Below are 25955 nucleotides of genomic sequence, written 5' to 3' on the forward strand. Positions count from 1 at the left end.
TTTGGGAGATATCATGAATGAAATTGCTATGAACATTTCTTTCCATAGCAATTTCTTTTTGAGGAAACATATTTTAAAATCTGTTTGGGAAAATTTCTAAGAGTAAAATTTCTGGGACATATGGTAAATATAAGTAACTTTTCAAGAAACTGCCAAAAAGTCTTTGGAAGTGGTTGACCTTCTCATCAGCAATGAATGAGAATTCCAGTTGTCCCATATCCTCAAATGTACTTGGACTTGTCAGACTTTTTAATTTTAGCAATTGGATGGGCAAATAGTGATATTTCATTATGGGTTTTTCCCCCCAGTTCCTTGGAGACTAATGAGATTGAACATTTTCCCATGAGCTCACTGACAATTTGTACACATATTTTTGTGAAATGTTTGTTCAAATCTTTTGATAATTTTTATGGCATTGTTTGCCTTCTTATCTTAAAGTTTGGGAGTTCTTCTTATTTTTAAAAATTTCTTTATTGATTAAGGTATTACATATGTGTCCTTATCCTCCCCATTGCCCCCCCCACCCCCCCACTCATGCCCTCACCCCCCTGTTGTCTGTGTCCATTGGTTAAGCTTATATGCATGCATACAAGTCCTTTGGTTGATCTCTCCCCCTTACCCCCACCCTCCCCTACCTTCCCTCGGAGGTTTGACGGTCTGATCTATGCTTCTCTATCTCTGCATCTGTTTTTGTTCATCAGTTTATGTTGTTCGTTATCCTATCTAATAAAGAGGTAATATGCAAATTGACCATCACTGCAACACACAAGATGGCCGCCTCCATGTGGACACAAGATGGCCACCACAAGATGGCCAGCAGGGGAGGGCAGTTGTGGGCGATCAGGCCAGCAGGGGAAGACAGTTGCGGGGGACCCAGGCCTGCAGGGAAGGGCAGTGGGGGGGGGACCAGGCCTGCAGGGGAAGACAGTTAGGGGTGACCAGGCCTGCAGGGGAGGGCAGTTGGGGGGGACTAGGCCTGTAGGGGAGGGCAGTTGGGGGCAACCAGGCCAGCAAGGGAGAGCAGTTAGGGGGGCCAGGCAATCAAGGGAGAGCAGATAGGAGTGGCCAGGCATGCAGGGGAGGGCAGTTAGGGGCAACCAGGCCTGCAGGGGAGGGCAGTTGGGGGGGACCAGGCCTGCAGGGGAGGGCAGTTGAGGGCAATCAGGCCTGCAGGGGAGAGCATTGGAGGAACCAGACCTGCAGGGGAGAGCAGTTGAGGGGTACCAGGCCTGCAGGAGAGGGAAGTTGGGGGTGACCAGGCCTGCAGGGGAGAGCAGTTGGGGGGGACCAGGCCTGCAGGGGAGGGCAGTTAGGGGCAACCAGGCCTGCAGTGGAGGGAAGTTGGGGGAGACCAGGCCTGCAGGGGAGGGGAGATAGGGGTGACCGGGCATGCAGGGGAGGGCAGTTAGGGGCAACCAGGACTGCAGGGGAGGGCAGTTGGGGAGGACCAGGCCTGCAGGGGATGGCAGTTGAGGGCAATCAGGCCTGCAGGGGAGGGCATTGGAGGAACCAGGCCTGTAGGGGAGAGCAGTTGGGGGGGACCAGGCCTGCAGGAGAGGGAAGTTGGGGGTGACCAGGCCTGCAGGGGAGAGCAGTTGGTGGCAACCAGGCTAGCAGGGGAGGACAGTTAGGGGTGACAAGGCCGGCAGGGGAGGGAAGTTAGGGGTGACCAGGCCTGCAACTGAGGGAAGTTAGGGGCAATTGAGCTGGCAGGGGAGTGGTTAGGGGGTGATCAGGCTGGCAGGCAGAAGCGGTTAGGGTTAAACAGGCAGGCAGGCAGGCAGTCGAGCAGTTGGGAGCCAGCAGTCCTGGATTGTGAGAGGGATCCCAGATTGGAGAGGGTATAGGCTGGACTGAGGGACACAACCCCTCCCCTGTGCATGAATTTCATGCACCTGGCCTCTAGAATTCCATAAATGAGTGAGATCATGTGATATTTATCTTTCTCTGTCTGGCTTATTTCACTTAGCATAATGCTCACCAGTTCCATCCATGCTGTTGCAAATGGTAAGAATTCCTTCTTTTTTACTGCATCCTAGTATTCCACTGTGTAGATGTACCACAGTTTTTAATTCACTCATCTGTTGATGGTCACTTAGGCTGTTTCCAAATCTTAGCTATGGTGAATTGTGCTGCTATGAACATAGGGGTGTATATATCCTTTCTGATTGGTGTTTCTAGTTTCTTTGGATATATTCCCAGGAGTGGGATTACTGGGTAAAATGGGAGTTCCATTTTTACTTTTTTGAGGAAACTCCATACTGTTCTCCACAGTGGCTGCACCAGTCTGCATTCCCACCAGCAGCGCACAAGGGTTCCCTTTTCTCCGCATCCTCCATAGCACTTGTTGTTTGTTGATTTGTAGATGATAGCCAATCTGACAGCGGTGAGATGGTACCACATTGTCGTTTTGATTTACATCTCTCGGATGATTAGTGACTTTGAGCATGATTTCACATGTCTCTTGGCCTTCTGTATGTCCTCTTTCGAAAGGAATTTATTTAGGTCCATTGCCCATTTTTTTATTGGGTTGTTTATCTTCCTTTTGTTATGTTGTATGAGTTCCCTGTAAATGTTGGAGATTAAACCGTTATCGGTTATAACATTGGCAAATATGTTCTCCCATACAGTGGCCTTCCTTTTTGTTTTGTTGATGGTTTCTTTTGCTGTGCAGAAACTTTTTATTTTGATGTAGTCCCATTTGTTTATTTTCTCTTTAGCTTCCATTGCCCTAAGAGCTGTATTGGTGAATAAATTGCTTCGGCATATGTCTGAGATTTTGCTGCCTGTGGATACCTCTAGTATTTTTATGGCTTGCCGTTTTATGTTTAAGTCTTTTATCCATTGTGAGTGTATTTTTGTGTATGGTGTAAGTTGGTGATCTAGTTTCATTTTTTTTGCATGTATCTGTCCAATTTCCCCAACACCATTTATTGAAGAGACTGTCTTGACTCCATTGTATGTTCATGCCTCCTTTGTCAAATATTACTTGAGCATAGTGGTTTGGGTCGATTTCTGGGTTCTCTATTCTATTCCATTGATCTATATGTCTGTTCTTGTGTCAGTACCAGGCTGTTTTGAGAACAGTGGCTTTGTAATACACCTTGATACCTGGTATTGAGATCCCACCTACTTTGTTCTTCTTTCTCAGGTTTGCTGCAGCTATTTGGGGTCTTTTTTTATTCCAGATGAATTTTTGTGGGAGTTCTTTATATATCCCTGGACACAGACTTTTTGTCAGTTACACGTGTTATAACTATTTTCTCCCAGCTTCCCACTTCATTTTTTTTTAATTTAATAAACCTTTATTGTTCAGATTATTACAGTTGTTCCTCTTTTTCCCCCCATAGCTCCCCTCCACCTGGTACCCATCCCACCCTCTTCCCTTACCTCCCCCCACTGTCCTCATCCATAGGTGTACGATTTTTGTCCAGTCTCTTCCCGCACCTCCTGCACCCCTTTCCCCCTGAGAGTTGTCAGTCCACTCCCTTTCTATGCCCCTGATTCTTCACCAGTATATTCTGTACATCAGATTTTTAATTCGCTTGATTTTTAGATTTACTTCTTGATAGATATGTATTTGTTGTTCATAATCTTTACCTTTTTCTTCTTCTTCCTCTTCTTAAAAAATACCTTTCAGCATTTCATATAATACTGGTTTGGTGGTGATGAACTCTTTTAGCTTTTTCTTATCTGTGAAGCTCTTTATCTGACCTTCCAATCTGAATGATAACTTTGCTGGGTAGAGTAATCTTGGTTGTAGGTTCTTGCTATTCATCACTTTGACTATTTCTTGTCACTCCCATCTGGCCTGCGTAGTTTCTGTTGAGAAATCAGCTGACAATCATATTGGTGCTCCCTTGTAGGTAATTAACTGTTTTTCTCTTGCTGCTTTTAATATTCTCTCTTTGTCTTTTGCTCTTGGCATTTTAATTATGATGTGTCTTGGTGTGGTCCTCTTTGGATTCCTTTTGTTTGGGGTTCTGTGCGCTTCCTGGACTTGTAAGTCTATTTCTTTCACCGGGTGGGAGAAGTTTTCAGTCATTATTTCTTCAAATAGGTTTTCAGTATCTTGCTCTCTCTCTTCTTCTGGCACCCCCATAATTCTGATGTTGGTACGCTTGAAGCTATTCGAGAGGCTTCTTACACTATCTTCAAATTTTTGGATTCTTTTTTCTTTTAGCTTTTCCAGTTGAGTGATTTTTGCTTCTTTGTATTTCAAATCTTTGACTTGATTCTTGCGTTCCTCTAGTTTGCTGTTGGGTGTCTGTATAATATTTTTTATTTCAGACAGTGTATGTTTAATTTCTAGTTGGTCCTTTTCCATATCCTCGAGGGTCTCTCTCATATCCTCAAGGGTCTCGCTAAATTTATCAGCCTTTTCTAGGAAATTCTTGAAAAACCTTATAACCGTGGTTTTGAACCCTATCTCCAGTCATTTGTTTTCCTCCATTTCTTTCGTTTGTGATCTGTTTCTTTGTCTCCACATTTTCACTGTTTCCCTGAGTTGGTAGGGTAGCTTTGTGTGCTAGTTGTCCTATGTGGCCCAGTGGCTCGGCCTCCCCAGTTACCTGAGGTGGACACTCTTGGTGCACCCCTTTGTGGACTGTGTGTACAGCCTTGTTGTAGTTAAGTCTTGATTGTTGTTGGTATCAGTGGGAGGAGTTGACCTCCAGGCCAATTGGCTGTGAGGATCAGCTGTGTCTACACCGGGAGACAGCCTTATTTGACTAGACTTGCAAAATTGCAAAAGCTTCTGTGCTCTGCTTGGATGGGGAGGAGTTTCAGGGTGGAGCCTACAGCCTTGGCTTCCCATCAGCCCCGCCCTATGAGGTTCCTGGGGCTCAGTGTCCCTCAGTATTCGCTACAGGCACCTCTGAGAGAAAGGCGCCCTGGAGTTTCGCCCGCTGCCAGACAGTCTAGTCCAGTGATGGGCAACCTTTTGAGCTTGGTGTGTCAAACTTCACCAAAAAACTGAGCATAACTTGGGTAGTGTGTCACTTTGAGGAAAAAACATTATTTCGCAAATGTTTCATCCTCAGGAGCAGCAAATGTTTCATCCTCGGCATGCGGCTGCCTCAGCGGCCGCGTGTCATCAGAAATGGCTACGCGTGTCAGTGCTGACACGTGAGTCATAGATTCGCCATCACTGGTCTAGTCTCTCCCCCAATGAATCTGGATTCCCAGATTCTCGCCCGGAACTGGGGTTCAGTGCAGTCGGAGCTGGGGTTCAGCGCAGTCCAGAGCTTTTGTCTCCTTCCCACTAGGGCAATCCAGCGGCACAGTCAACAGTCCGTTCTCTGCGCGCATTCACGTGCAAGCCTCCAGAGCTCTGCCTTTCGCCACTCCCCTGAGTTTCTGCCTTACAGCCCAGATTCCCCCAATATGAGCCTGGGTCCCCAGGGTCTCGCCTGGAACTGGGGTTCAGTGCTGTTGGAACTGGGGTTCAGTGCAGTCCGGAGCTTTTATCTCCTTCCCGCTGGAGAATGCTGGCCAGGCAGTCAGCCGCCCCTTCCTCTCCAGCTCCGTCTTCTCCGCACACGCGCGCGCCCGTGTCTCCGTACCTCAGGCTTTTATGGCCCCTCTGATTTTCCTTGTGGTTTTATCTTTCCTTGTAGTTGTAGAATTTCCAGTCAGCCAGCTTTCCTGTGGTTCTGGATGATGTCTGTTTTGTCTTTTAGTTGTATTTTTGAAATTGTTGTGCGAGGCTGTAATTTAGGTGTTTACCTATGCCGCCATCTTGGTTTCTCTCCACACTTCATTTTCTTAACCATGTCTTTCAAAGAGCAGACTTTTTCCATTTTGTTAAGGCCAATGTCTATGTACTCTATTATTACACTGCCTTTATTACTATATCTTAAGTCTGGAAATCAGATAATGCAATTCTCCAGATTTGTGGGGAGTTTTCAAAACTATTTTGTGTATTCTAGGTCTTTTACATTTCCATATAAATTTGGGGGTAAGTTTGTAAAGTTTGTCAAAGATGCCTGCGGCAATTTTTATTTTGATCAATTTGTAGAGAATTGATATCTTAACAGTATTCAATTTCCTGATCTAGGACCATGTTTGGTTTTTTTTTTTAAACATTAATTTTTATCTTTAATTTCTTTCAACAGGGTTTTGTTTTTTTCAGTGTGCAAGTTTTCTTAAATTTATTTCCAAGTATTTCCCGTTTTTGGAAGCCATCATAAATTTTATAAACACACATCATTTCCATTTCCATTTATTCATTACTAGCATATAGGAATACAATTGAACTTTTGTGTATCTATAACTCTACCCCTGCTAAATTAAGTTTCTAGTTCTATAATAGGCTTATTTTAGACCCATTAAAGATTTTTTAAATACATGATTATAAGATTTGCAAATAAAAATATACTTTTCCTTTTTGAACCAGCAATTTTTAAAGATCTTGTTGTTTTAGTTCCGAAAATCCAACAAGGCTCTCTGCACTACACAGTTATTATTGGCTCACCTCATGGAAGGGCCTCATGTATCTAGGGGCTCCTCAGAAGAGCGATCAGCTGCCCTGTCCTTTCCAAGTTCTAAGAGAGTAGCTGCCTGTAGAGTCTATATTTATAAAATGACTTAGCAGAAGAGACAGGTGTTTGGGTTTTTTTCTAACTTTAATACTACTCAAATAAAACAACTTTATTTTTTCCTTTTTATAAAAGTATACTGTTTTTTGTTTAATATAAAAAGAGCAGAACAGAGAGATAGCAAGAATTTTTAAAAATCTACTCTCTTCGACTTTTCCTGACATTTCTTCTAAGCATTTTAGCGGAGGGAAAATGGAGAGCATTGGTAGCAGAAAGGACAGCAGGTGGAAGGAGGCGTGTCCTGGGAGTTTAGGAAGAAAAAGGCAAGTCCTCAGAGAGGCGACGAGAATGGAGAATGGACAACAGACCCCGGAAAAGATATTGTCCTTCCCTGGCAGCAGAAAAAGGCCCGGGAATACACAAAGAAGGGATGGCGACCAGCCAGCGGGCGAGCTGAAGCTGTTAAAGGGACCCCAGGGCGGGCGGGGGCGGGGGCGGGGCCAGGGCTTTCCCCCACCCCGCGGAGCAGGATGGGGCGGGACGGGGGCGGCGCCGCTCTCTGTGACGGGGCCCCACGTGACCGGCCTACTTAGACTCGCGCGCCTCGCTCCAGCGCCAGACCCCGCGGAGGCTCGCACCCTTCTCGGTCGCAGCTCCCGGTGGCCCGAGGGCGCGCGGGCCCGGGAAGCCCCAAGAGGCGGCGGAGGAGGCGGAGGAGGCGGCGGAGGCGGAGCAGGCGGAGCAGGCGGAGCAGGTGAGGGACCCGGAGCGGCGCCCTGGGTGGGGGTGGCGGTGGAGAGCGGACCTGGCGGGGGGAGCCCTCCAAGGGGTCGGGCTGCTCCGGGCGAAGCGCCTCAGAGACCGCAAGCTCCACGCCCCGACGCGGCCCGCGTGTGTCTGCGGGAAATGCTGCGCTTTCCCCGGGGAGCGCTGGCGGCCCAAGGCGACGACCTCGGGAAGCACCTGCCGCTGGGTCCCGCGCCCCGCCCCGCCCCCATCCCTCTCGGTGTGGAGCGCGGCGGTCAGCGCGGGGTGGGGGCGGCTGGTGCGAGAGGCCGGGGCGGGCCGGGGGCGTGGGCGGCGGGCGGACGCCCCGGCTGGGCGGGCGCTGGGCTGCAGCGCCACCCGCTCCCCCACGCCGGCCCCTGCAGGTCCTCGGGTCCCAGTGCCGCGGCCGCGCTCTCCAGGCGAGAATCCGGAGGAGGAGCCGACCGCAAGGATAGGCCCAGGTGGGTGCGGGGCACAGTGGGGGGGGGGGCGGGGAAAGAGTGGAAAGCCCAGAGACCCCAAATCCTTACCCCACCCCCATCCCGTCCTCCATTTTGGTGCCTACAGAGGCCTGGGCTTGGATCGCAGGGAAAATGGTGGGTTTGGGGCGAGGGATGGGAGGGGAGTCAGAGGGAGGGGGGAGAGCTGGGGCTGGAGGCCCCCTAGAGGGCGTAGGGAGCCTCTCAGGTGGGGAAAAAATGCAATTTTAAAAAGTGTTGGAAATTCAGGCCTCTGAATCCTGAAAGGTGCGTAGTAGGGCCTCTGTCCTCGGTGCTGATCAGTTCAATGAAGTAGTCCCTTCTATCTCTTGTCTCCTAGGAGCAATGGCGTCCAAAGAGGAACAAGTGGTTAAAAATCTCAACGTGGAAGATGCCAACCAGGAAAATGAAATAAAGGATGAAAAGGAGGAAGATGCTAATAAAGGAGAGCCTGGTGAATACTGTGTGCCAAGAGGAAATCGTAGACGGTTCCGTGTTAGGCAGCCCCTCCTGCAGTACAGATGGCACGGGGGTCAGAGGCTTGGAGAGCCACAGGCAAGGATGAGACAGGAGAATAGGGAAAGAGTTGGGGAGGAGATGAAACAGCTGATGGAAAAGCTGAGGGGAAAGCAGTTAAGTCACAGTCTGCGGGCAGTTAGCACTGACCCCCCTCACCATGACCATCACGATGAGTTTTGCCTTATGCCTTGAATCCTGATGTTTTCCCTGAAGTTGATAGGGAGATACAGCTTCCTAAACTTGTTTGTGATGTACCTTCTTGTAAACCTTTAGTGTTACTTGTTTCCTGTGGGTCTCCTAATACCAGCTTCTACGTGAATGTTGTGTTTTGACCCAATTTGTAAGTTTCTGTGAGCAGGGGAGTTTTATCTACTGCATGAAAAGATGCTCATTACATATTGTGGTTAATAAAGCAGTTTTAAAAAGCATTTATTTTCTTATCTATATTTTCTCATTTTTTCAAAACCAAACATACACTGAGTGGCCAGATTATTAATGATCTCTGAATGCATAATATCTGGCCACTCTGTGTGTGTGTGTATCTATATATATATCTTAGAGGCCCGGTGCATGAATTCGTGCATGGGTGGGGTCCTGGCCAGCCTGGCCAGGGGGAGGAGACATGGGTGGTTGGCCGGCCGGCCGGCCTGCCTGCTGGTCGAACTCCTGGTCGATGGACAATTTGCATATTAGCCTTTTATTATATAGGATATACACTGAGTGGCCAGATTATTATGCATTCAGAGATAATAATAATCTGGCCACTCGGTGTATATTACCTAATGGAATAGCTTGACCACATGATAAAAGCCATCTGAACACTTACTAAACATTCCTATCAGAATCTGTTTTAGCTTACCTCTGGATCTATAATAATGAGACCTATCTCTTTAAAAATTATTGTATTTATCAAGATGAAGATAATATCACTTCCCAGGGCTTCTGTGGGTTCTTGTTAATGCAATAAGTTTATGAGCTTTTTGCAAGCTCTTGTTTCCACTGGGATATGCATGACCCAACCCTTTAGATGTTCCTTCAGCTATTTGGGGAATTTCTTAAAGCCAGGTGTCCTATACTCAAGTCCCCTGAGCTAAGAAATAGGTACTTCTATTTCTCTGCTGCTTTGCCCATTCCCAGTCTGTCTACTGGGTATTGATGTTCAGGAATCCCCAAGGTGAGAAAGACACTGATTTCTTTGGAACTCCCAATGAATTGAATCCTCACACTATTCCATAAAAGTGTGGAGAAATCCCCTCTGTGTTTAACAACATGGAAAGACCTTTTCTGTCTGGTTCTCTTTCCTTAGGTGTAGTTCTCTCCTAAGAAACCTCCCTAGTTCATTAGAGTATACAAGATGTGTGAGGCAACAGAGTTCACTTTCAATCTGACAGTTCCTCACACCAGCCCCCTGAAACCTATGAATATGAAGAATTATACTAAGTTGGATGTCAGGAGATTCAATGGACACCCAAATCTAGAGATCTTTATGAGAAGTTCAACAGAGAACTATTGGGTTTAAGTGTCCCAGTAGAACTTGGGAAATAAGTTGCCTTAGAGTGTGCTTAAATAGGTGAAAAACATTTTATGTAATAAGTCTTTTGTGGAAATAAACTTAGAAGTGAGGATTCTAAAACAAGTTGGCAAGCCTGACTGGCATGGCTCAGTGGTTGACTATGAACCAGGAAGTCAGGACACATGCCTGGGTTGTGTGCTCGATCCCCAGTAGGGCTGTGCAGGAGGCAGGAGGCAGCCTATCAGTGATTCTCATCACTCATGTTTCTATCTCCCTCTCCCTCTCTGAAATCAAGAAAAATATATTTTTTTAAATAAATAAAACAAGTTGGCAAGCCAGGGCCCATGAGCCAAATCTGGCCTATTGCTTTTTTGGGGGGGGAGGGGGAGGAGAGCCAATGAGCTAAGAATAAATTTTATATTTTTTATGGTTAAAAAAATTAAGACTATTTTGTGACATACAAAACTATGAAATTCAAAGTTTGGTAGCTATAAATAAAGTTTTGATAGAATACAGCCATACTTAATAATTTACATCTGTCTGTGGCTGGTTTTGCACTACAGTGGCAGAGTTGAATAGTTGCCAAAGAAATAGTATGGCCTGCCTGCAAAGCCTGCATATTTATTATCTGGCCGCCCTAACAGAAAAAGTTTGCCAACCCCTGCTCTAGACTATAACATCACAATAGCACTTATGAAACCAAAGGGAAAAGTGAATAGACAGGTGAAAATGTCACGTAACACAGCAAAACCTAGACGCCATGAATCAGATGCTTAAGTAATTCCAAAGCCTCCCTCTTTCAGGTGCTTGACACACAGGCACATTCGTGCAAGAAAGAAGTTTATAAAGAGAAAAACTAAAGTTGAAAAGAAAACTGGTGACCAGAGAAGCTTATGCCTTACCATACTTCTTACTCTTGATTGCCAGTATTTGCACCAGCTTCCATGGCAAACAGAAGCATTCTGTCTTCATTGAATTCAGGATATTTAGCAGTTCTGTCATGAAGAGAAACTGGAAGCTTGCTCACATGTGAACTGATATTATGATAGGGGGTTAGACATGCATATGCCCAGAAAAACATGTATATTTCTTCCATGTGTAGGCAGATCCAAGTTGCCCTGTAAGCCTCAGAGAAGCGTGGGTTTAAGATTGTAGTTTCTGGAGAGAGAGCTCTCTGCTAACCAGCTTCCCTTGGTTCGTTCTTTCTTTCTTTCTTTCTTTCTTTCTTTCTTTCTTTCTTTCTTTCTTTCTTTCTTTCTTTCTTTTAGGGGAAGAATTCCTTATTGTTAAATAGGTTACAGTAAAATAAATAGAGTGATGCTTTGTTGGGGAATAAAAACTCCAATAGAATCTTAGTCTCTCCATCCTGCCTCTAGTTCTTGGCTTCTGCCTTCCTACTGGTCCCTTTGAATGACGAGGCCTTGGTATGCCAGGCCTTCTTGGGCCTTTGGGGACCTCTGTCTTTCTGGCCAATGGTATAGGTACCGTTTTGGACCCACTGTCTTTAGGAGCAGCAGCAGCTTTGACTTTCGATCCTTACCTGGCCCCCTGGGTAGTGGCCTCTTTAAGGACCTTGTTCCCTGTCTTCTTTTTGGCTGGGAAAGCCACACCATTCTCACCCTTGGTGACCATAGGTTTTTAACTCTGAGAACCAGCTTTGGTTTTCCTGTAGGCCTTGGCATCTGCTGAACTGTTCCTTCTGCCTTTAACCTTTGACTTCCCATGGGGCCCACTGGTACCAGAAGGGCCTTTGTGGCCTTGCCTGGCTGTTGGGGGGTGGCGGGGGGGGGGGCGGCTTCCTAGCCTTGCCTACTCTTGCCCCCCCTTTGTTCTTGGTCTGGCCACCTTTCTTGGGGGCCTCCTCCTTGGCCTCAACAGGTCTCACCACTGAAGAAAATTCAGAAAATAGATTTATGAGCCACCTTGTGACCAAAGAAAGCAGTGCAGTTTGAACTTTCTGGTCAGAGGCAGAGCAGGGATTCTACACAGACACTGGACTCTTCCAGGAAGGCCAGATAGCATAGGCGATGCTCTTTGGTTTGAAGTGAAATAAAGCCTTCATGATTGGCCATCATTTAAAACATTAAGCCACATTTATTCTTCAAATGAAAATGGAGTAATGGATTAGATTTACCTCCCTAATTAAAACAGCTAAAACCTGGACAAATTTTATGAAAAGCAGTTTTCAGTTATTGAACATTAGATAGTGGAAGACGAAGTTTCCTGAGAGAGGGGAAACAATAATGTGAGCCTTGTGGTTACCCCCAGATTACTGTGTATTGTAGTATCTATAATATATGTGGAAGTAAAATGCATGTCAGTAATAATACAAAGGACAGGAGAGGGGGAATAAAAGCACACAATTTTAAAGTTCTTATTCCATACATTGATATCACTTGAAGGTAGATTCTGAAATGTTAAAAATGTATTGAAAACCTCAACCATGAAAAAGGTTGTAGCTAATAAAACCAACATTAGAGATAAAATGGAATCTTCAGTGTTCTCAGTAAAAAATGTTAGAGGAACAAGAGAACAAAGAACAGATGGGACAAATGGAAACAAATAACAAGGTGGTTGAGTTAAACACAAACATATTATCAATAATCACATTAATGTTAATGGTCTAAACACCTTGGTTATAAAGCAGAGATGATCAGATTGTATATAAAATGAAGACACAAATACATGTTGCCTGTACGAACCCTATTTTAAATTTAAAGATGCAAATAATTACAAGAATGGAAAAAGATGGACAATCTTCACACCAAAATCAAAACAAAGCTTGAGCGACTATCAGAGCAAAGAATAATATCAGGGATAATATGGTCATAGAAAGTCATTGCATAATTTTAAGTGGTGAGTTTGTCAAGAGGACATAACAATCTTAAACATTCACATATTACAGTGTTTCAAAATAGATGGAACAAAAACTGATAGAACTGGAAGGAGAAACAGACAAGTCGACAATTACAGTCAGAGATTTCAATGCCCTTTCTAAAAAAAATAGAACAAGTAGACAGAAAATCAGCAGGTATATATAAGACTTGAACAACATTATGAACCAACTTAGCTAGTTGACAATAGTAGAACTTGCTACCAACGACAGTAGAGTGAATATGTGTTTCACATGCATATGGAACATTTACCAAGATAGTCTATATTCAGGGTCATAAAATAAGTCTCAATAATGTTTACAGGATTCAAATAATAAAATGTATGTTTTTTGAGCACAGTGGATTTAAATGAGAAACTAATAACAAAGATCTCTGGAATATACCCAGTATTTAAATTTAACTTCAAATAACACATGAATAAATAACTCAAAGAAGTCAAAAGGGAAATTATAAGGTACTTCGAACTGAGTGAAAATGAAAATGCAATATATGATAATTTGTGGCATGTGGCAAAAGAAGTACTCAAGGGGAAGTGTATAGCACTAAATATATATATTAACCTTTTGCACTCGGATGTCAAGTGTGACTTGACACGGTTAGCATCGGTAGCAGCTCGAGAAAAAAGCAAGCGAGTGCAAAGGGTTAAAATAGAAGAAAGCCTATCCTATCTAATAAAGAGGGAGTATGCTAAGTGACCATCGCACCCTCACAAAGATGGCAGCACCCATAGCCAATAAGGAGGGACTATACTAATTGACTGCCACGCCCTCAAAGATGGCGGCGCCCACAGCCACAAGATGGCAGCGCCCCGTCCCCTCAGCCCCGCTGGGGCAGCAGGCACATGGCACGGCTGGGCCCGCCCCCAGGCAGGTCTGGCTGCTCCACATGCCTGCTTCTGGAGTCCCCCAGTCCCCTCAGCCCCCCAGCCGCCCAGGGCCAGCCCAAGGCACAGGCAAGCCTTGGATGGCAGCTGCCCAGCTGCCCAGGGCCGGCCTGAGAGATGACCAAATGACTGAACAAGCAGGCTACATGGGGCAACGAAGCCAGCAGGGGGTTAGTGAGGGACGACCAAATGACTGAACAAGCAGGCTGCGTGGGGCAATCAGGCCAGCAGGGGGGGCCATGAGGGGCAACCAGGCTGGCAGGGGGGGGCAGTTTGGGGTGATCAGGCTGACAGGGGAACTATTGGGGGCGATAGGCTGGCAGGCAGAAGTGGTTAGGGGCAATCAGGTAGGCATGCAGGTGAGTGGTTAGGAGCCAGCAGTCTCAGATTGTGAGAGGGATCAGGCCTAAACCAGCAGTCGGACATCTCCCAAAGGGTCCGAGATTGGAGAGGTGCAGGCTGGGCTGAGGGACAACCCCCCCCCTCGTGCACGAATTTCGTGCACTGGGAGATTTTATATATATATATTAGAGGCCCAGTGCATGAATTCATGCACCAGTAGCATCCCTCTGCCTGTGGGATTGGGATGAAACTGGCTCTCTGACATCTCCCGAGGGGTCCTGGATTGTGAGAGGGTGCAGGCCAGTCAGAGGGACCCCACTGATGCACGATCAGGGCTGGAGAGGGACGGGGGAGGTTGGCCAGCCAGGGAGGGACCACGGGAGGGCTCCAGGGTGTGTCCAGCCCATCTCACTCAGTTCTGATTGGCTGAATCCCAGCAGCAAGTTCACCTACTTGTCAGAGCATCTTCCCCATGGTGGTCAGTGCACGTCATAGCAACTGGTTGACCGGTCGACTGTCTGCCCCCTGGTGGTCAGTGCACATTATAGCGAGCAGTTGAGCAGCCTTAGCATATCATTAGCATATAACGCTTTGATTGGTTGAACGGCCAACTGGATGACCGGACACTTAGCATATTAGGCTTTTATTATATAGGATATATATATCACAATTTTTAAAAAAAGAATGCCTGAACCCAAGGAGTAAGTACTCTCCCTTTAACATGGCTCAGCTATTTGTGTCTTCCACTTTCTGTCTCATTCCCAAGTAGCATCTTCTCCTCCTCTCTGTCCTTTCTCTACCTCCTAGCTTCTGCTTATTCTTGATGTCAAGCTGCTCATGTATCAGGGTTTCTCAAGTTCATAGGGTACAGACTTCCTCAGGTGCAAACACCTGGTTTAGGTCAATCAGTATGGTCAGCATGTCAGAGTTCCTTGCCTAACCTGGCTAAGAGGGTGCCAGGGTGAATATGGACTAACAGGCAGCAACTTTACAGCATGACTGGGTTCCTTCTAGGTGCCCTGGAGGTGAAGATACTGGAGTTGAGAGACCCAGCAGACTGCATCTCCTAAGTCAGGTGGTAGGCAGGGTCAAGGAAGCTTCCATTTGGCACTGTGAATAGGGTAGAGAGCAGGGGTCTAGAAGAGACCTGTTCTGGTTTTCAGTTGTCAGAACAGCATTCCCATCTCTGCTGGGGTTGAATTGCCTCTGTGGGAATTTGGGGGAGGGAGGGAAGGACCCAAAGGCATTTACTCAGGTCACCATCTTGGTCACCTCTCCATGGATATTTTTGGAATGAGCAACTGTCAAGTGCCTGAATACAAAGGATGAGAGGCTTTGGAAGGTGAGAAGGGGTTGGGAAACAGCATATCCCTTCCTTCTTGACAAGGCAGAGATCATCAGCTGCCTTTGCTCAGAGCGTAATCTCTGAATAAAAATAGCCATCAGCCAAATTTTCGAGACTAATATGTGTCAACCACTAGATTCCAGCAAGTCTACTTAGCACTTGGCCTTTGTTTGGGAAAATTAAATACATGTATTTTTAGTAAAACATAACAGAACAAGCTATCTGTAAAAACTAAAAACATTTTGTATGTAGCCAATCAAATTTTCTATATAGTAAAATTTAATGTTATGAACTTAACTTGGTCTCAGAATTTTGGAATCTTATTGGTTTTTCCCCTTCCTCAAATGAAAATACATTTATTTAATTTTTTTCTTATAAGAGTAACCCAAGCTATGGACCTAGAGACTATTATGCTAAATGAAATAAGCCAGTCATAGAAAGACAATTATCACATGGTTTCACTTATATGTGGAATCTTAAGAACAAAATAAACTGACAAGGAAAACAGGACCAGAGGCATGGATTCATGGAACAGACTGACAGATCTCAGAGGGGAAAGGAGTGGGGATGACGGGAAGATAACAACCAAAGAATATATATGCATGTATGCATAGTCCATGGACACAGACAATAATGTGGTTAAGGCCTAGGAGGGGCAGGGGCAGGATGGAGGGGGGCAAAGGGGAGAAAAATGGGGGACATCTGTAATAGAATAACAATAAAAGAAACATTTTGCAACAAAAAAAAAAGAATTAGAAGAAATTAGGATGCCACAAAAAAAAAACTTTTAAAAAGAGAGATACTGTGATATTACCTTCTTCAAGGCATTTCAAAGTGATTATAAACTTTGTGAAGCATTAAAAAAGAAACTGGAGAGTAAAGGATAAGATTATGTTTATTATCTCATTTTCCTTTCATGCACTTCAAGAATTTATTTAAGCAAGGAGCAAAGGTACCAGGATGTATCAGCTCTATCACATTCCTTTTACATAAATATCCTGTAATGGCAGAAGTTGATCCTCAATATCTGAGTTCCTTAAAAAATTAAAATCTTTTAAATTAAAAAAGAGCAACCCATGCTGAGGGTAGTACATTAAATAAAACTAAAAAATCTTAGAAGAAAATAAAATCTCTATTTTAACTAGCTGCTTTCTTATCTGAGAATCCACTCTGTAGCTATTATGTGAAGGTCCAGAGGACAGGAGGAATGAGCATCCATCCATAGCTGAGTGGAGAAATAGATTACAGGCATAGATGCTCCAAGGTCAATGAAGAGAAAGAAAAATTCTTCAGAGGTGTACCAATGTCCAGTAGCCCTAGGAGAAGATGCAGCCCTTCCTTGATGAAACAGAACACATACCACAGGGAGAAGGGGCCACAGTTGACCTCTGGGATTAAGAAAGGCTAAAATGAGTGACAGGGTCACAAGCCAGAGGAAAGAAGCGGAAGGGGCAGGGGGCAAGGGGAGGGGGTTAGTGAAGGAAAGGAGTGGGAGGGGAAGAGGGATAATGAAGGAAGAAAAGGCTGGCTCCTGACGCACTTTCTCCTGGTGGGAGGGGAACAAGGGACCCGAGCCCACTGGTGACGTTTCCCTCACGTGATCAGGAGCCGATGTGTACAGAAGTCCCTCTTCTCCAGGTACGTTCCTTATTTCCATGGAGAAAGAGAGATTTTTAGACTGAGGGACAGCGGGGCCAACTGCCCCATAGCCCTGCAGGTCGGTACGAGAGTGTGTGTCTGTCTGTGTGTGGGGGTAACCTTGGGGTAGGATTGGTGACGATAGAGGCTAGATGCTAGAGGATCTGGTCTGCTTTACAGATGCAACCTCCTTCTCACCCCCATTCATTTTGGTACAGAAAATTGAGTGAATGTTGTGAGAGAGGTCTGGGCAGCATCTCTTATTTTTCTGGATAAGTGCAGGCTTAGAGCAGAAAGAAATATGAGGAGAAGGAGGCATTTCTCTGGGAAGGCTATAAATCCACTGCTGCCTGCTGACCCCTGAGGTGGCAGAGAGCAAACACCAGAGAGGGTCCAGGACTCAATTCTCTCTGCCCCTCCCCTGATGCCCATCGTTTGGTGCAAGAAATGGAGGACTTGGTGGGAGGAGATGGAGAGGGGTCAGGGGTTGAGAATGGGTATCAATTAGGATGTCCTAGGAGGCAGGCTATCTGATGGAGGGAGTGTGTGTGGGGGGGGGGGGCGGGGGGCGGGTTGCTGTTTGAAGAGGATGGCAAGGAAGTGCCTGATCCCTGCTGGGTGGCTGGAGGAGGGCAAAGCCTGAGATCTCCGGATGGGGGGTGGGGCGGACCCCTGAAAAGGACTGTGCCCTCAGTATATCTTCCCCACCTTCCGCCCATTTTGGAGCCAAAAATTTTGTGCGTGTGTGTGTGTGTGCGTGTGTGTGTGTGTGTGTGTGCGCGCGTGCGCGTGCGTGCTCGCGCGCACGTGGGGTGGGGGGTTAGGTGGCCAGGTGCTGCCTATGAGGGTGATAGAGGTTCAGTCTGTGGAGTCCAGCTCCCTGTTGCGGAGGAGTAGCTTCTGCATTAGGGAGGGTTATGAGGAGGCAACATAGACCTAAAATTTTACTGAGTTTGGAAATAATTTGTCTCTTGCGTTGTAGGAAAATGTCGTCTTTCTGTGTACGTGGAAGAGGGGGGAGTGGCAGGAATGCTCGGGACATTTCTACCCTGCCCCCTAACTCTACCATCACCATTTTCAGAGAAGTGGGGGGCTTTGTGCTATTTGGGCACCCTGGGGTAGGGAGCTTGGAAGGCAGAAACCTGAGCACAGCATGGTCTGCCTTCTGAACACCACTGTCCTGACCTCACTCAATTTAGTGCAAGAAAAAGTGAGATAGAACTTTGGGAGGAGGATTCAGAAATATAGAAACACTTCGGAAATAATTTTTATCTGCAATTGCCCAGTGGTAGAAAAATGGAGGCTGTTATGGAGGGACTGTAGAAGGGGATCAGAGGCCCAAGGGAAAAGGGCAAGGGTAGCAGGAATTGGGAAAGTTTTGACAAGTATAGTCCCAAAACAGTCAGTGTCCCTGTTACCAGTCATTCACTTCGCAATCCCTCATTCACCATCTGTCTTCTGTCTCTCTACAGGTCTTCAGGGCTGTGGTTGCACAAGAAAAGGAAAGACCTGCAGGAGCAGTGCAGGTCAGTGGGAAAAGGCAACTACTCCAGGACCCCTGGGAGTCGGAGTGATTTAAGCCTGAGCAGAAGTAGAGGAGGCCATCTCCTGTCACCTCTCTTCCAAGTTTTCCTATTGCAGTCTCAGAATCTTTGGCCTCTGTCAGGACCCTAAGGGAACTTGGTGCTTTATGGCTGGTGAGGATAGTGGGGGAGAACAAGGAAGTGAGAGATGGTGGTGTGGCATTTGTGAAGCCTCTTGGAAATATTAGAGTATCCCTGAAATCTGAGAACTGGTCATTGTTGTTGCGTCTGTAGATCTGTAAGTCTTACAATTGCAGGCAAGGCAAAAAAGAAACCAGTCAGGATTCTTGCAGGTCATTGTAAGTTGGGAGCTACCCAGTTAAAATTGTTATGGGAACACCTAAGGCCAGAGCAAAGTTTAGGGACACATCTGTTTTTACACACTTCTCAGCACACTCCGCTTAAATACATGGAGAAGCACATATGGAAGTTTCTGTAAGGCTGGCTCATGCAAACATGTGTGGAGTGGGAAGGAAAGGAAAAAAAAGTATGGGTGGGAGTGCACCTGAATGTTGGGATCCTGTGAGGAAACCCTACATCATAAAGGCAAGTATCAGGACCTTCATTCCACCACCTAAGTCCTCAGTCTCCTTTGTCTCCTCTTTGCCTCCTAGGACAGGCAAAGGAGGGGACATCTCAACATGGAAAAGCTCTACATGGAAAATGAAGGAAAGCCGGAAAGCGAGGGAAAGCCAGAAGATGAAGTAGATACAGAGGATGAAGGAAAGTCAGACGGGAAGGAAAAGCCAGAAGTGGAGGGGAAGCCAGGGCACGAGGGAAAGCTCCAAGATCAAGGACAGCCAGATGATGAGGGGAAACAAGAAAAGCAGAGCAAGTCCCAGGGTGAGGGAAAAGCTCGCAGTGAGGGCAAGCCAGAACCCCAGGCCAAGCCAGAACCCCAGGCCAAGCCAGAGAGCCAGCTGCGAGCTGCCGAAAAACGCCCGGCTGAAGAGTATGTGCCCCGGAAAGCAAAGCAAAAAACGGACAGGTGGACGGATGATTCCCTCAAGGACTATCAGGAGGACTTACAGAAAAGGCATTTGGGCATTGAGGAGAGGATGAGAGAATGTGGAGATGTAGCAAGGGCTCAGGAAGAGCTAAGGAAAAGACAGAAAACAGGTAGTTTTCACTGGATGCAAAGAGATGTACAGGATCCATTCTTCCCAAGGGGCCAGCGGGGTGTCAGGGGAGTGAGGGGTGGAGGTAGAGGCCACAAAGACTTTGAAGACAGTCCATATATTTAATGCCTTTGGCCTTTAAATCAATTTCTCTGATGGGAATATTGCCAACCCTGCTTTCCCTGGCAGGCATTTGCCAGGCGATGTGCTTTAACTTCATGCTGATACTTCACATTAGGCATCACCCTTGTTACCAGCAGCCTTTTGATCCAACTACACAGTGCTCTCTGTTTTAGTAGGGGATTTTCACCCATGTGCATGGAAGAGATGTTCATGGTACATTGTAAAAATAATAAATAGTTTTCAGAACTGCATATACAGCATCAGCCAATTTTTTGGGAGAAAAAGTTACATGATACATCCATGTGTATGAAAAATTATGGAACAGTAGACCAAAGGAGGAATAATGATTTTCTCTGTGTGGTGACAGTGGAGGAGCTTATGCTTTTTCTCATTTGCACATTTCCCCCTAAAAACATATTACTTTGTCATAAAATAAAAAATAATAAAAATAAAATATTTTTTAAAAGTAGACAAATACACTGAGTGGCCAGATTATTATGATCTCTGAACACATAATAATCTGGCCACTCAGTGTATATCCTATATAAGAGAAGGCTAATATGCAAATTGTCCCCTCTACCAGGAGTTCAACCAGCAGGCAGGCCGGCCAACCGCCCATGTCCCCTCCCCCTGGCCAGGCTGGCCGGACCCCACCCATGCACGAATTCATGCACCGGGCCTCTAATACACACACACACACACACACACACACTGAGTGGCCAGATTATTATGCGTTCAGAGATCATAATAATCTAGCCACTCAGTGTATATACCAAGCAATCAAAATAACTGTTCAGTGAGTTTATGAAGGTAGTGGAGACACTTTGAATTCCTGTTGTCACATTATCTCTGGGACTCGAAGATGGAGTTATGGATCCAACCAGGCAGTTATGGATCCATTGTGTTGTCATCTGTGAAATGGGAATAAAAATTGCCTTCAGGCCTGTGGAAATCAGATGAGATACTGAGTGTATGAGCTGTGCTGGGCTGGCTCCTACCTCACCCTGCACTAGCAAGGCCAGAACCCTGTCAGATGTTTGGAGTAGGGTGAGGAAGTTCTCAATTTTGCCTGAGAATAAGTCCAGACAGCTGAGAGGTGGGTGCCACTCTCTCCTGGGACATACCATATCTGTTGGGCACTCTGCCTCTTCTCATGGGCCCTGCACCCTCCTAAGGGCCCCCCAAGGTAACAAAGCCCTTTTGTTTTCCCTGGAGTCCCTGGTGAGTTGAATCCTTACTATATTCTCTACTGAACTGTGAAGAAGGTACCTCTTCTCATGTTATAATTGTATTAATCCTGACATGAAATGTGAAAAAAATACATTGTAAAATCTTTATTAATATATTTTAGGCATTATAATTACCCCACTAGACTTGCACTTTTCAAAGCAAAGAACTCTTGCTCATTTTGGTAGCCACAATACATAATGTAAGCTTAAAAATCAATACATTAATTATGGAGTGAGAAGGTCTCAATTCTTGGCCTGATTGAATACATAGCCTTAAGCATGTAATTTCATTCTTTAGTAACTGAAATTTGCTACTCCAAAAGGAGCATAGCAGGAGATCACATTGATTACAAGATACACTGATTTTTAACATTGGGTATAAAAGTGTTTTTCAAAATTTTCTAGCTACTAGCAGATTACCTGCACCCAAATCTCCTATCTTGAAAATGCAGAATCCTGGCTCCCACCTCAGATCCAATGCATCAGGATCTCTTTTGACCTGTCCTCACAATGTCTGTGTGTGTACAGATACAGTGAAAAGGAAAAGAAAAAAATATTTTTTATGGGTGATGGGAACTCTTAGGATTTATTCTTTTAACGTTATTTATGTTTTTAGCTCATTTTACTTTTTACCAAATGGATACATGTACAAAAATTTAAAATCCAATAGTGCAAAAGAGCCCTAACCGGTTTGGCTCAGTGGATAGAGCGTCGGCCTGCGGACTCAAGGGTTCCAGGTTCGATTCCGGTCAAGGGCATGTACCTTGGTTGCAGGCACATCCCCAGTAGGGGGTGTGCAGGAGGCAGCTGATCAATGTTTCTCTCTCATCGATGTTTCTAACTCTCTATCCCTCTCCCTTCCTCTCTGTAAAAAATCAATAAAATATATTTTAAAAATGTTTTAAAAAAATAGTGCAAAAGAATTTATTATTAAAAACTCTGGTCTGCCTTGCCATTCCACATTCTCACTCTCCAGAGACAACTACCATAATGTTTTGGATTACTTCTTATATTTGCCTCTGTATTTCTGAATCATATGATTAGGCAGCTATTTCCTTTTTAAACGGCTTCATCATCAAAGTGTAATTTACATACCACAAAATTGACCCTCAAAATTGTGCACACTTAAGGCACACTATTCATTGTGGGTTTTTTTAGTATATTAACAGAGTTCTGAAACCATCACAATTATCTAGTTTTAGGGCATTTCATCACCCTAAAAAGAACCCCATGCCCATTAGCACCTACTGCATTCCCACTCCCCACCAGCATCTGGCAAACACTGATCTATTTTCTGTCTCTGATCCCCCCCCCCCGCCACAAATGCCCTCCCCTGTGGGCCTGGTCACCCCTAACTGCTCTCCCTTGCTGGCCTGGTTGCCCCCTACTGCCCTCTCCTGCAGGCCTGGTCTCCCCCCCCCCCCAACTGCCCTCTCCTGCAGGCCTGGAGATTTGCTTATTCTAGACATTTCATATGAAAGGAATCACAATATATGGCTTCTTATATCTGACTTCTAGCATAATGTTTTCAAGGTTTATCCATACTGTAGCATGTATCAGTACTGAACATTCATGTAGATGTTTTATTTGCTTTTTAAAAATAAACTATTAGGTCAAAATATAAAATTTACAAGTACAAAAATGATGATTCTGCCATCGTTTATTATGTAGATAACCTCAGAGCATGCTAATGAAGGTGTATTATAAATTCAATTTATTTGTTTTGTGTCTGGTTTAAAGAAAACACAAGTGTGTAATATTTGATATTCTAGTTAATTTATGTTGGAAGAAGCAAAGATTTTTTAAATTTTGTTAAAGAAAATTTTGTTTCCAGTTTTATTGAGATATAATTAACATACAGCACTATATAAGTTTAAGGTGCACAGCACAATGGTTAGACTTACATATACTGTGAAATGATTACCACAGTATGTTTAATTCACATCTATCACCTCATATAGATACAGTGAAAAGAAAAAGAAAACATTTTTTTCTGTGTGTTGAGAACTCTTAGGATTTATTCTCTTTACATTACACACACACACATTCTATATAGTCCTATATAATAATCCTATATAATAAAGAGGTAATATGCAAATTGACCATCACTCCAGCACACAAGATGGCTTCCCCCATGTGGTCAAAGATGGCCGCCCCAATGTGGACACAAGATGGCTGCCAAAGATGGCCAGCAGGGGAGGGCAGTTGTGGGTGATCAGGCCTGCAGTGGAGGGCAGTTGGGGGTGACCAGGCCTGCACAGGAGGGCAATTGGGGGGTACCAGGCCTGCAGGGGAGGGCAGATGGGGGGACCATGCCTGCAGGGGTGGGCTGTTGTGGGGGACCAGGCCTGCAGGGGAGGGCAGTTGGGGGTGACTGAGGCAGCAGAGGAGGGCAGTTGAGGGCAACCAGGCCTTCAGGAGAGGGCAGTTGGGGGGGACCAGGCCTGCAGGAGAGGGCAGTAGGGGGCAAACAGGCCAGCAGGGGAGAGCAGTTAGGGGTGACCAGGCCTACAGGGGAGGGCAGTTGGGGGGGATCAGGCCTGCAGAGGAGGGCAGTTAGGGGCGACCAGGCCTGCAGGTAAGGGCAGTTAGGGGTGAGCAGGCCAGCAGGGGAGGACAGTTGGGGGGTGCCGGGCTGGCAGGGGAGGGCAGTTAGGGGCAACCAGGCCTGCAGCAGAGGGCATTTGGAGGCAACCAGACCTGCAGGGGTGGGCAGTTGGGGGGAACCAGGCCTGCAGGGGAGGACAGTTAGAGGTGACCAGGCTGGCAAGGGAGGGAAGTTAGGGGCGACCAGGATGGCAAGGGAGGGCAGTTAGGGGTGACCAGGCCAACAGGGAGGGGGGGGAGTTGGGGGCAACCAGGCCTGCAGCAGAGGGCATTTGGGGGCAACCAGACCTGCAGGGGAGGGCAGTTGGGGGGACCAGGCCTGCAGGGCAGGACAGTTGGGGGCAACCAGGCCTGCAGGGGAGGGCCGTTGGGGGCGACCAGGCCGGCAGGGGAGGGCAGTTAGGGGCAACCAGGCTAGCAGGGGAGGGTAGTTGGGGGCGACCAGGCCTGCAGGGGAGGGCAGTTAGGGGCAACCAGGCCGGCAGGGGAGGGCAGTTAGGGGCAACCAGGCTGGCAGGGGAGGGCAGTTGGGGGTGACCAGGCCGGCAGGGGAGGGCAGTTGGGGGTACTGGGCTGTGGCAGGGGAGGGCAGTTGGGAGGAACAAGGCCTGCAGGGGAGGGCAGTTGGGAGCGACCAGGCCTACAGGGGAGGACAGTTAGAGGTGACCAGGCTGGCAAGGGAGGGAAGTTAAGGGCGACCAGGATGGCAAGGGAGGGCAGTTAGGGGTGAGCAGGCTGGCAGGGGAGGGCAGTTAGGGTGACCAGGCCAGCAGGGGAGGGCATTTAGGGGCAATCGGGCCAGCAGGGGAGGGAAGTTGGGAGGAACAATGCCTGCAGGGGAGGGCAGTTGGGGGTGACCAGGCCTGCAGGGGAAGACAGTTAGAGGTGACCAGGCTGGCAAGGGAGGCGAGTTAGGGGTGACCAGGATGGCAAGGGAGGTCAGTTAGGGGTGACCGGGCCAGCAGGAGAGGGCAGTTGGGGGCGACCAGGCCTCAGGGGAGGACAGTTAGGGGCAACCAGGCCGGCAGGGGAGGGCAGTTGGGGGCGACCAGGCCTGCAGGGGAGGACAGTTAGGGGCAACTAGGCCTGCAGGGAAGGGCAGTTAGGGGCAAACAGGCCTGCAGCGGAGGGCAGTTAGGGGCTATTGGGCTGGAAAGGAAGGGCAATTAGGGGTGACCGGGCCAGCAGGGGAGGGCAGTTAGGGGCAACCAGTCCGGTAGGGGAGGGCTGTTAGGGGTGACCAGGCCGGCAAGGGAGGGCAGTTAGGGGCTATCGGGCTAGCAGGGGAGCAGTTAGGCGTCAATCAGGCTGGCAGGGGAGTGGTTAGGGGGTAATCAAGCTGGCAGGCAGAAGCAGTTAGGGGCAATCAGGCAGTCAGGCAGGCGAGCAGTTGGGAACCAGCAGTCCTGGATTGTGAGAGAGATCCCAGATTGGAGAGGGTGAGGCTGGCCTGAGGGACACACACATACACACACACATACACACACACACACCCATGCACAAATTTCATGCACCAGGCCTCTAGCATCATATAACAGTGAAAACGTTTTGTGTGTGAGTATGTTTTAATTTTCTTGGAGATATATATATATGTGGAATTGCTAAGTCATATGATAACTCTATCTTTAACACTTTTAAAAATCCTCACCAGAGGATATTTTTCCATTGATTTTTTAGAGAGAATGGAAGGAAGGGAGGAGGAAGGGAAGAAGAGAGAGAGAGAAACATCAATGTGAGAAATTGATTGGCTGCCTCCCCCTCACGCCCCTACCAGGGCCCAGGTTCAAATTTTAGCCAAGGTACATGTCCTTTACCCAGAATGGAACCTGCAACCCTTCAGTCTGCAGGCTGACGCTCTAACCACTGAACAAAACCAACCAGGGCTATGTTTAACTTTTTGAGAAACTACCAAATTGTTTTTCCAAAAGCAACTGTGGCATTTGACAACCCCATCAGTAGTGTACAAAGGTTCCAATATCTCCATATCCTCACCAACACTTGTCATTGCCCGTAATTTCTATTACAGCCATCTTAGTGGGTATGAAATAGAATCACATTATGGTTTTGATTTACATTTCCCTACTGGTTAATGATGTTGAGCATTTCTTGATGTGCATATTAGCCATTTGTACATCTTCATTGGAGAAATGTCTATTCAAATCCTTTACCCATTTTAAAATTGGGTTGGTTTCTTGTTATTGTTGAGTTGTAAGAGTATTTTGCTTATTCTCAACACAAACAAGTTCTTTATCAGATGTATAACTTGCAACTGCTATTTCTTGACTTGTTAACTTTAGTCATTATCTATTGACTTTCTGATATGATAATTGAGTGGTTACCTCTTACCATCATAATCTCCACTATTTCCTGCCTGC

The 25955-nt window shown here is 46.5% G+C and overlaps 2 protein-coding genes and 1 pseudogene across 4 annotated transcripts; 2 read left to right on the forward strand and 1 right to left on the reverse strand.

Moving 5' to 3' along the window:
- Positions 1 to 7129: 7129 nt before the first annotated feature.
- LOC103302185 (protein BEX2-like) lies at positions 7130 to 8733 on the forward strand. Of its 3 annotated transcripts, XM_054721143.1 has the most exons (3): positions 7130 to 7293; positions 7691 to 7768; positions 8127 to 8733. In XM_054721143.1, the coding sequence occupies exon 3, from the start codon at positions 8132 to 8134 to the stop codon at positions 8495 to 8497; it is 366 nt and encodes a 121-aa protein (XP_054577118.1). In that variant the 5' UTR covers positions 7130 to 7293; positions 7691 to 7768; positions 8127 to 8131; the 3' UTR covers positions 8498 to 8733. The 3 variants fall into 3 exon arrangements, with proteins under 3 accessions (XP_054577118.1, XP_054577019.1, XP_054577068.1); XM_054721044.1 differs by lacking the exon at positions 7691 to 7768 and having other exon boundaries at positions 7235 to 7293; XM_054721093.1 differs by lacking the exon at positions 7691 to 7768 and having other exon boundaries at positions 7245 to 7284.
- A 2457-nt stretch (positions 8734 to 11190) lies between these two features.
- On the reverse strand, positions 11191 to 17128 carry LOC129149810 (histone H1.8-like; annotated as a pseudogene).
- Positions 17129 to 18397: 1269 nt separating this feature from the next.
- On the forward strand, positions 18398 to 19917 carry TCEAL5 (transcription elongation factor A like 5). Its single transcript, XM_008159197.3, has 2 exons — positions 18398 to 18446; positions 19118 to 19917. The coding sequence occupies exon 2, from the start codon at positions 19145 to 19147 to the stop codon at positions 19745 to 19747; it is 603 nt and encodes a 200-aa protein (XP_008157419.2). The 5' UTR covers positions 18398 to 18446; positions 19118 to 19144; the 3' UTR covers positions 19748 to 19917.
- Positions 19918 to 25955: the final 6038 nt, after the last annotated feature.

Source organism: Eptesicus fuscus, chromosome 1 (assembly GCF_027574615.1).
Source record: "Eptesicus fuscus isolate TK198812 chromosome 1, DD_ASM_mEF_20220401, whole genome shotgun sequence".
Taxonomy (NCBI): Eukaryota; Metazoa; Chordata; class Mammalia; order Chiroptera; family Vespertilionidae; genus Eptesicus; species Eptesicus fuscus.